The following is an 11,112-nucleotide window of genomic DNA, read 5'->3' as shown; positions in this document are numbered from 1 at the left end:
TGATGATAATTCTCTGATTGATATTGGTATGGTTGGAAGACCATTCACTTGGTCGAATAGACGGAGGGGTGATGAGTTAATACAGGAAAGACTGGACCGATTCTTGGTAGGAGTTGATTGGCATCAACTTTATCCTAATGCAACGGTTCTTATACTGTCAGAATCAGGCTCGGATCACTCCCCTCTTCTCTTAGACTCTAATCCGAGAACTGAAAGATCTAAACGCCGATTCAAATTCCAAGAAAGAAGGTGTTCCAATGATGAAATAAGGCAGATTGTTAGAGAGGTTTGGCACGAACAGATTGATGGTTCAGCCATGTATATCCTAGCTCAAAAAATAAAGCGTTGTCGGCATAAGATTGTCAGATGGCAGCAATAACACAGATCTAATTTGAAGGTGGAGATTGATTTACTACAGTCTGAATTAGAGGAACTTCATTTAGCAGGAATTCATGGAGGTGACATCATTTCAGAAATAGAGGACAAACTTAAAAAAGCATTGCAAAATGAGGAATCTTATTGGAAAGATAAGTTTAGAGTCAAATGGCTCAAATCCGGTTATCAGAATACAACTTTCTTCCATCAGAAATTTAGAAATCGAACCCGAAGGAATAGAATTTGGCAACTAACTGGCAGTGATGGTGAAGTGGCTACTTCAAATGCTGGTATTGCTTCTGTGGATGAATCTTATTTCAAGGACATATTTTCCTTCACTTGTCATGAGAACCCTGAACCTCTGTTTACTGATTTTGAACCTAAGGTTACAGCTCACATGAACCGTAGGCTTCAAAGACTAGTGACTATGGAGGAAGTGAAACGTGCAACATTTAGCATTCATCCTTAAAGTGCTCCAGGAGATGATGGTATGACAGCAAAATTTTTTCAAAGCTTCTGGAACATACTTAGTGGTGATGTGTTTCGAGCAGTTAAGAGCTTCTTTTCAGGGGGCCGAATTTTAAGGGTTTTAACCACACTCAGATTTGTCTTAATCCCAAGATTTCTGATGCTAAAGATATGACTTAGGTAAGACCAATAAGCCTATCTTCAGTCTTTTACAAGATTATCTCCAAAGTATTTGTACATAGACTTCAGGGTATGATGAATAGACAAATTAGCCATACATAGAGTACTTTTATTAAAGACAGATTAATCTTTGATAATATTCTAATTGCTCACGAGTGTATGCATTACTTGAAGAACAAAAAAAGGGGACTCGAAAATGAAATGGCGCTAAAATTAGACATGAGTAAGGCATATGATAGGGTGAAATGGCACTTTCTTTGGTTTATATTGGAAAAGTTTGGTTTTGACTCTCGGTGGATCATGTGAATTCGAGAATTAGTGACAACTGTTTCTTATTCTGTTATTGTGGAAGGACAACCTTATGGTTTCTTCAAACCAAATAGAGGTATTCGACGACGAGATCCTCTATCTCCCTATCTTTTTCTTTTCTTTGCAGAAGGTCTTTCCTTCTCGCTACACAAGGCAGAACAAAATAGACTAATTCAGGATCTTCAGATACATAGACGACGTCCCAAGGTCAACCACCTCCTCTTTGCTGATGATCCCATCTTATTCTGTAAGGCTAATCCTAAAGTATGTTCAAATATCCTGCATTTATTGAATTCTTATGAAAGCATCAGTGGCCAGAGGGTAAATCTTAATAAATCTGCTGTATTCTTTAGCCACAACACTTCCTTCACTACTCGTACACTACTGGCTAACTCTATGAATATTAATCATATTGGGGCTCAGGATAAATACCTTGGTTTATCTTCTACAGTCTCTAAATAGAAAAAGGCTTCTTTTAGTATGATCAAAGAAAAGGTTCGGAAAAGAATCCAAGGGTGGAAGCGCAATCTTCATCGTTAGGTGGTAGACACGTATTGCTTAAGGCAGTGAGAGAAACTATTCCTATTTATACATTGTCTTGCTTCAAGTTGCCTGACGGTTTAATTTCAGAAATTCACTCTCTACTTTCTCAGTTCTGGTGGGGACAAAAAGGTTCTGAAAGGCAGATGGTTTGGATTAGCTGGGACACTATGACTCGCCCACGAAAAGAAGGAGGCCTTGGATTTAAAGATCTCAGAATCCAAAATCTGGTGCTTTTAGGCAAACAGTTTTGGTGACTCGTAACACAGCCTACTTCCTTATTATCCAAATTCCTAAGAGGTAAATACTTTAGCAACGGTAATGCTATAACGGTAGAAATTGGAGTCTTACCTTCTTGGGGATGGAGGAGCATACTGAAAGGCCGAAAGATTATTGAAAAAGGTCTTAATTGGGCTGTGGGTACTAGAGAGAATATCTGAACCTTTGAGGATCCTTGGCTGCCTCCTCCGTATCCTTTAATGATTTCTGACATGCCAAATAGACAGGCTATTTCTGAGTTGGTTCCAAGAGTTAAATATCTAATTACTGAAAATAGGAATTAGAATCAGAATATTATTCAAGAATTATTTCCCCAAGACGTTGCAAATAGGATTTTGTCAGTTAAAATTCAGTAGAGTAGAGACAAATTGCAATAAAATTTGAACAAATCCAAGCAATATGATACATGTTCAGGTTACAGAATTGGCTATTTATTTTACCATCCACCTCTGGAGCTTTGCCCTAATTATATGCAACAGAAAAAGCCGTGGATTAATCTATAGAAATTGAACTTGCCTCACAAAATTAAGCTATTTATCTGAAAAGCTCTCCATGGTCGGCTTTCGGTGCTTGCTCAGATTCATCACCGCATCCCATCTATATCACCAATATGCCCCTGCTGTCATGAAGCAACAGAAACAGTCATTCATTGTTTGATTGATTTCTCTAGAATTAAAGACGTATGGTCTCAGAGTTATCTTCGTGACTGTCTTCTCCCTCAGAATCCTAATGACTTTTGGACATGGTGAACTGCATTAACAAAGATACTTAACTCGTTGAAGAATGATGACCGTAATGCTCAATTGCTTGCCATCATTTGCTGGAACTGCTAGAAAGCTCGCAACCATTTGATTTTTGAAGGTTCTATTTCTATGTCGTCTGCCATTCTAGCATGCTCTGTCAAGTTGTTCCGTGAAATCCAAATAACTCCCAGTTTAGGTTGTCATCTCCATGAGGCAAGCTCTTAGTTGCATTCAATTTAATTTATCATTCTTTCTTCTTTAAGATTTTTCTTCGTTTTTCGACCATGCACCGTTGGATAAATACTTTCAGTGTAGTGTTTTTGGGAAATCCCCACCTTTTATTATGTTGTCTTACTTTTGGACATCTTTATATTTTATTTTTCAATAATTAATGAAATATAACCTACTATCTTTGAAAAAAAATATATCTTAATATACACTATTAACCACAATTAATTGTGTCATGAAGTTATTAGGGTGTAAAACTCTATTTAGTTTGGTCCTACATCTAACGTAGAGAAGAGTATACTATATAACATGATATCTCACAATGACACAAATATAATTGCTTTTCCTTCTTCTGTTTTTGAAAAAACTATAATACCAGTTTGTCGCAAAAAGCAAAAAAAATAATGGCCCATAACTTAAAGGCAAAGCTATGGGCTGATTATTTGAACACTTTTGTGAAGCCCACTAAATATTTCATTTTTGTATATCCGTCATTTTTTAATTTCTGTTATTAATTTAATAATAATATAGCAAAATATGATAGTAACGGATTAAAACATTTTTAAAAAAAGATGTATGTAGATGAGATATATAGGTCAAAATTTTTAAATTTCTCTCTCAAATGTACATTCTTAATAAATATTAAATTTTAACCTACAAAAATAACATTACTTTCTTGTACAATTAATATTCAATTTCACCATGCTAATGAGGTGTGTTCCATTGGTTGTTCTTCTCATTAAACATTCATTTAATTGAATCTCCACCAAATTGAAACTAAAATAGCAGTAATAGCTATTGTCATGTAAGTGGCTGATTCATGTTTGAGCTTGTGGCCTCTAGAGATATCTGCTGCCGTTGGAAATTTTCCATTCACAACCTTCATTGAACTGCATCAGTTAATCCTTAGGTCAATTTTCAGTTGTTATTTGATCATAAAAAAAAATTAAAAAAGATAAATAAGTATATAATTTTTTAATTTGAAGATACATAAATTTTTAACTAATTATAAATATAAAAATATCCATCATCTTTTAAAATATAATATATTTTAAGTTTATTCGTTCAAAATATATAAAGATAAATTAGTCTCTCAAAATCGATAATTTATTTATCTTTAAAATAAAATGTTAGAGAACATTACCTGTACATAAAAAAATAGTCACTATTGTATAAATGTATGTGTGTGATGTTTAACATATATTTTATATCGACTATGTTACGTGTATACTAAAATTAGCTACTAAATCTAGTCATAAGTATAAAATACATATTGAAATATAAATATACATTAAAAATAAATTAAACTACACATATATTTATACACAAAAATATATTAGTGACTGATTTTAGTAGTTAATTTTAATGTATAAATAGTATTTTTGAATTTATATTAATAACTAATCTAGTAACTGAGTGTAGTATACACCACATATAGTTGATTTAATTTAGATATGTATCACATACTTTACTTGGCCAAAGCTATTGAATTTTGTCTCTAGTTTTTAAGATTGGAAAAAAAATTAAGATATAGATATGTTAATTAAATAACATGTAACAAAATGATGAATACCAAGAATTTAGTACCTTTTGGGAGGTTTGGGACAGAAAGTGATGAGATAATCCGCAGAAGCACAGGTGAAGGTGCTGGTGCCATCATCATAAGCGTAGCTATAAGCGCGTGGGCACGCGCGCTTGAAGAACTGCGAGTACGAAGTGGGCTTGCAACTCTGCGGCGTCGCGTAATCTCCACTGCAACAGTACTTCGGATCACCGAACGCTTCACACGCGCTCTTGCAAGCCACGCCCTCGTCACGCGCTTCCTCTCTTCCCGCCTTCACCTTCAGCTCTGATGGACACCCACCATTCAAATCCGCCACGCATCCCGTCGCCGTACAGTTTCCGCCGCCGTGAGGCACCACCATCATCGGGAGGTTGTAACCGTCAACCAGGCTCACGTCATAGAAATCTAGTCCTCCGGCGCCGTTTAGGGTGAATTCCGCCAGAGTCGCCGGAGGTACGGCGCCGGCGCCACCACATTCTACGGCGGAAGAACCGCAGTCTCCGGTGAGACATGAGAATTTTCCGACGGAGTCTGTGGAGCAAAGGGTCCGGCCCCATACACGGCCGGACCATCCGGCTGGGATGGACACCACATTAGATTCGCCAGGTTGAAGGGCGAATCCGGTAGTGGAGAGTTGTGGTGTTCCGGCGCCGGACAAAAGTCCCGGCCAGACTGGGTAGCTGCACTTGTTTACAATATTGAATGTGGCTGAATTTGCACCTGTAAAACAACCACAATGTTTAACTAACTTTTGATTTCATCATTTAATTTGAGGTTGCATATTTCAAGCCAATTATAATGTGCATCGTGTTCGTTAAAAAAATTAATTAATAAAAATGCATGTTGCATTAGTTACTCATCAAATTAATCAATATATATATGTTTTATTTTATATTTTTTTAATACAAATTATATTTTAATATTATTTTATATTAATCATTGATTTAATAATTAATTTTTATGTATATAAGATTAAATATAATTGTATAAATTTAAAAGGGTTTTCGTATCCTTAATCATAGACGCATAAGAGGTTATAACTATGTGTTAAGAGGACAAAAAAAAATCAAAACTTACTTTATTTAGTATTTATTAATTAATAATAAATTTTTGATTAATTTTAACTATTTTTTTTAGTTATCACCCATTTTTGTAACCCTAATATGTACTCCATGAATGTCACCTATATACTCTACTAAATTAATGTGGCTAAAAATAATTAAGTTGTACCTCATGTTGCATGGAAATATACAATGAACCACTGACTTTGACCTGAGTTTTAGTAGTTCAATTTTTATATTAACATTCAATTATATATATATATATATATATATATATATATATATATATATATATATATGAGTGAATTTTGTTGTATAATAAATGTATAACCGCAATTGATCGAATGTCATTTCTAAGACAACTAAAACTGCATAAAAATGAATAAGATTCATTAAGTGATGATGAATCCAAAATGAATAACATAAAATGATTAATGTATACTTAGAAATGTTTAAAACATGCCATGATATGGAAAAATCACCTGTGACGAAGTGAGAGAGTGAGATGAAGAGTAGAATAGCAACTGCCATTGCTGAAAATGAATTAGCAAATTGATGAACTAATGCAGCATAAAATGTGAAATGTGAAATGAGAATGGAGTATTAATCTCTATATATTATATATGAGTGAGTGAAGTGAAAGGGGTATTGTATTATATAGAGAGAATATTTGTGTGGGGAACATGTGAATAAGGGCAGAATATGGGTATGTTTATGCAATGCACATGTATGCATTATCCGTCATACTCTAGCTAGGTTTGACAAAGTGTGTCTGTTTTTTCCTTTCAGCATATAAGATCCAGATCCAAAGAACCTATGCATATTAAAACATGGAGATGATCAGGCTTTTCGAATAAATCAAGAGTAGTTGTTTTGTTCAGTGTACTGTGGACCCTTCTTATTGAAAGCGGTCCAATGGGATTAAGGATGGCTAGCTACCAATTTTACACCATATTTAGGGGTATAAAATGAATATCTCAAATTAGACGCAATGATATATAATGTGTTAAATGTACTAAGGTTAAAAGGACTTGGTGCACTGAGTCATTTATGGTACACTCTTTTCATGAATGATAAAATCCTGTCCATGATACAAGTTATAATTTCTCGTAAATATTCTTTTAGGGAATGTATCACCTATATTATTTATAAATGTCTTATTGTCATATTTTATAAAATATAAGCATATTAAATATAATATTACTTAATGAAATAAGATGAAATATTTTTTTTTAAGAAATAAAGAGAAATTTGGTTGAATTTTACCAAATATTAAAAGAATTATATTTAATTCACCCTTAGAACTATATTGTCTGTTTAGAATGAATGAACGATAGTTAACCAGAAGGAGCAATTATGAACAAATATTTGAGGTCACTTTAGGATTGAGCAGTGGAAGTAGCAGTAGTAGTGGTACTTTTTGTGGTTAAAGTATTGTAGTTTCAATAATTCAATGTGATTTTTGTACCTCTTGAATCTTGATACTGTCATCAAAAGTTGTCAGCTACTTGTGATCACATGCTTCCTACTATGAATCCCATAAACCCATATGCAATACGATGCATTTTGCAATTATAGATGTTTTATTTTCACTTCAAAGTTCAAACAGAATAATTGGCTTAAAAGCTTTTGTTTAAAAAAATATATCAGATTCCATTTGTCTTCTAAAAGCAGCTCTCAGTGAACATATTAACTAAGTAGAAGAAGATTACAAATATTTTTTTAATTAATTTATTAATCAATAATCAATTGTAGCTTCAAGGAATATTCAACGCTACCACAATAAATTACTCCATCCTATTTAAAATAATTGAGCTTTAGATGGATGTTAGAGATTATAAAGGTTAATATTTTTTTACTAACACAAGTAACCAATTCTACATAAGAAGAATCATGTAGCTAGATGACTCATCCTAATGCAAGTTGATGCATCACTTAAATGCCCCTTGATTAGTCTATTGGGCAAAAACATGAATACTACTATGAGGAACTATTTTTTGATGGATTTTAATTCACATATATCCATCAATTTTTTTGGTGACTAATTCACATATATCCATCAATTGAGAACCAATTCTAATTTTTAGCCTCATCAAAATTCACCTTTTTTTATGAGTAAGAAACTGACCAGCATTATCATCAGAACTATGAACATCACATTCTCAATGGTTGTTAGAACATAATACAGTGGTTATATGAAAAAATAATCAAAATACTTGTGACTTCTCCAATGAAAAAGTTAACTTTGATTCTAAATTTATATCAGAGTTGGCTATCTTCAAATAGAGTTTGATTCTTTTACGTAAGACTACAAAAAGATAACTATATGAAAATATCTTTATATAAAAATAATAGTTCAAAATTGTTAGGTGAATAAAGTGATTTAACATATTTTACAAAATTACTTAAACATAATATTGACACATATCAACATTTTAACCATTTATCTTTATACAAAAATATTTTCATGTGAATAACACCATATAAAAACGATGCTTATTCTTCAAGCAAATATGATCTTCAATGAAAAAGGGTGTCCTTAGAGATGTCTCTGTAGCATATCCTTTTTAGTTGTGAAAATACTCACAACTACACCAGAAATAACCAGATTTTCTTTGGGGCAAGTAATAACAATTCGATCGAATGACCAAAACCATCTAAGATTATTTGGTATTGACAACCATCTAGAATTGGAAGTTACCAAACACCAAAAGTTCCCAAGACCCAAAGGAAAGGTCATCAGAAGAGAATCACTTCTATGTCAATGCAGAACTGAAAATATAAGAACCTGGTAATATTTGCCAAAGTACTAGGATTAAATCCAATCTAAATATCAGGTCAAATGGCTGCACTAAGATTAAAGGCAACATCAAGTGGAGTTGGACATAATAGTAACGCAGAATTGCAGATGGAGTTAGTCATCTTTTTCATCTGCTGTTCTGACTTCTGAGTTAGTTAATGCAAGCTCCCATTGTTACAAATCTCAATCCAACTATTCTAATTGATAAATGAATAACCTGTGATCAAATCCAACTCCACAAGACATGCATATTTGAAAAGATAAAGTCATAGTGCCTTAATATTCCAACATAAGAAAGACTCTACCAGGACTAATATCAAATTTTCGTTCTGCTTATAAAAGGGAAAAACTTCACATTCACAATGTCCCATGAATTTCAGTCAAACCTACAAATTACACTCCTAAGTGGTGAAACCTTTCAGTTTACACTAACAATGTCAATGAACTCTATGCCACAAGGCATCAACATCCTTCTTGGGCCAAGGCTAACCCCTTCTCACACAAAAAAAAACTAGGATAATTTTTTTTTCTACAACTCAACCTAACATTCCAGACTATAAAATCAGAACAAGGTATTAACACATGTCTGTTAATGACAAGACACACCAATAATGCATAAATATAAAATATAAATTAACAAGTACAAATCAAGGCAAAATTGCCTATGAACTAGTACTTATTAATAGTCAAAATTAAGATTAAGATTCTATCTATAAACATCGCCAAAAAGAGATTAATAAGAAACTAATAACAATAGTAATAACAATAATAAATAGGTTAACTGTTAAAAGAGTAGCCAAAAGAAAAACAAAAAGAGTTATGTACCATTCAACCTTTTTCACCCTTTCTTTGCAAAATGTACTAACCCCTCTGCTCCATATTCATCACTATTTTTTATTTTTTTTATTTTATGTTTTTCTTTTCACTTCAACCAGAGGCTTCAACGCACTCCCTTGCAAAATGCCCAGGCTTACCACAATTGAAGCAAGTGCTTCTAGAACCATTACCATTGCCACCGCCGCCTCCGCCACCATACCTTCCACCTTCATTGCTGCAATCCCTAGCCAAGTGACCAACCTCACCGCACCTATAGCAACCACCACCACCAGCGCCGCCACCTGCACCGCCGCCAGTTCTCGCGGTAGCACAGTCCCTCGCCATGTGACCAAATCCACCGCATCTAAAGCACGAAACACCACCGACACCTCCACCACCACCACCACCACCACTGTGACCATTACCGTTACCGCCACCGCTTCCTCGCAAGCAATCCCTAGCGAGATGCCCAAATCCGCCGCAATTAAAACATGCACCACCACTACCGCCACCAGCGCCACCAGAATTGTTGCTCCGGTTGCAATCCCTAGCCAGGTGTCCGACTTCGCCGCAGTGGTAGCACCCGGCGCCACCTGATCCAGCAGCACCACCTCCACCTCCACTGGCGCCGCCGTTTCGCCTCCATCCGGCGCCAAATCCGGATCCGCCGGATTCCTTGGGACGAGAGTGTAGGGGATTGCCGTCGGGAGCAGTTACATCAACGGCCTTGGTCTTGTGGTTGTCGCCGGTGGCGATGGAGAACTGGACGCGATCGCCTTCGTGGAGAGTGCGGTAACCGTCGGATCTGATGGAAGACTGGTGGACGAAGAGATCTTCGCCGCCATCGTCGGGCTTGATGAAGCCGAAGCCCTTGGTGTTGTTGAACCACATAACAACGCCGGTGAACCTCTCTTCCGCCATCGGAGAAATTTCTTTTTCTTCTTTTTCTTCTGTGAGAGCAAACCCTAAACAGTGTTGGATTTGCGAAAGCAGTGAAGAGTTTGTAACAGAATCTGTTTATATATAGTGACGCCACTTGTGATAGGTGAAAAAGCAAAATAACCACCCAAATATCATTATCAGACGAAAATAATTTTATTTTAACATAAGCAAATAATTTTTTTAAGAAAGAAAAGTATTTTTATTTGAAATTCAATTCTATTATTTAAAATAATTATAATATATTAATAGAATAAAATTTAACTTTTAAAAATATAAAAGTTGATTCGAAAATCAAATTTCTTTTAATTTGATTTACAAACGAAAAAAATGAAAATTATAATTTTTAAAAGAATTCAAATTATTTATTTTTAATTGTTTTAAAATAAAAAAATCAGTTCTTGAATAAATTCTAATTCCTAATATTCTAAACAAGTTTTAAATAACTAAATTAATGATTTAATTAGTAAATTATTAGCAGGATTAGAAGTAAATTAAAGCACAACTCATCTCAAATTTAGCTCATTAACAATTTGATGTTTGATTTATGAATATGTGTGAAATTCAATCTTGAATAAACTAAATTCATTGATTCATGAATTGATTATTACAAACACACACATAATTGTAATATTTATATTTAGGGATAAGTGTGATTTTGGTCCCTAACGTAGGAGCCAAAAATTTATTTCGTTTCTCGACTTTTTTTCGCAACAAAAAGGTCCCTGAAGTTCCAGTTTGTTTTAAAATGGTCCTTTGCGCCCAAAAATAAAATTTTAATACGAAAATGCCCTTGCTGGTTGGTATTTC

General features: G+C 34.3%; 2 protein-coding genes across 2 annotated transcripts; both read right to left on the bottom strand.

Moving 5' to 3' along the window:
- Positions 1–3,712: 3,712 nt before the first annotated feature.
- LOC112796517 (thaumatin-like protein 1b) lies at positions 3,713–8,950 on the bottom strand. Its single transcript, XM_025838998.3, has 5 exons — positions 7,216–8,950; positions 6,495–6,561; positions 6,230–6,280; positions 4,710–5,406; positions 3,713–4,012 (listed from the first exon to the last, which is right to left on the bottom strand). Exons 3-5 carry the CDS (start codon positions 6,276–6,278, stop codon positions 3,874–3,876), a joined length of 885 nt encoding a protein of 294 aa, XP_025694783.1. The 5' UTR covers positions 6,279–6,280; positions 6,495–6,561; positions 7,216–8,950; the 3' UTR covers positions 3,713–3,873.
- Positions 8,951–9,136: 186 nt separating this feature from the next.
- On the bottom strand, positions 9,137–10,388 carry LOC112796523 (uncharacterized). Its single transcript, XM_025839010.3, has one exon. The coding sequence runs from the start codon at positions 10,282–10,284 to the stop codon at positions 9,475–9,477; it is 810 nt and encodes a 269-aa protein (XP_025694795.1). The 5' UTR covers positions 10,285–10,388; the 3' UTR covers positions 9,137–9,474.
- Positions 10,389–11,112: the final 724 nt, after the last annotated feature.

The sequence above is a fragment of the Arachis hypogaea genome, chromosome 1, assembly GCF_003086295.3.
Source record: "Arachis hypogaea cultivar Tifrunner chromosome 1, arahy.Tifrunner.gnm2.J5K5, whole genome shotgun sequence".
NCBI classification, from domain to species: domain Eukaryota; kingdom Viridiplantae; phylum Streptophyta; class Magnoliopsida; order Fabales; family Fabaceae; genus Arachis; species Arachis hypogaea.
Note: the sequence above shows the minus strand (reverse complement) of the source record. Positions and strands in the feature narration are given on the sequence as shown.

Excerpts from the sequence above, each read along its gene's own strand:
- LOC112796517 (XM_025838998.3), bottom strand. The coding sequence starts at position 6,278 with ATGGCAGTTGCTATTCTACTCTTCATCTCACTCTCTCACTTCGTCACA. Across the intron at positions 5,407-6,229 it reads ACTCTCTCACTTCGTCACAG|GTGCAAATTCAGCCACATTC; the intron begins GTGATTTTTCCA and ends GTTGTTTTACAG. Across the intron at positions 4,013-4,709 it reads TGTCCCAAACCTCCCAAAAG|TTCAATGAAGGTTGTGAATG; the intron begins GTACTAAATTCT and ends TAACTGATGCAG.
- LOC112796523 (XM_025839010.3), bottom strand. The coding sequence starts at position 10,284 with ATGGCGGAAGAGAGGTTCACCGGCGTTGTTATGTGGTTCAACAACACC.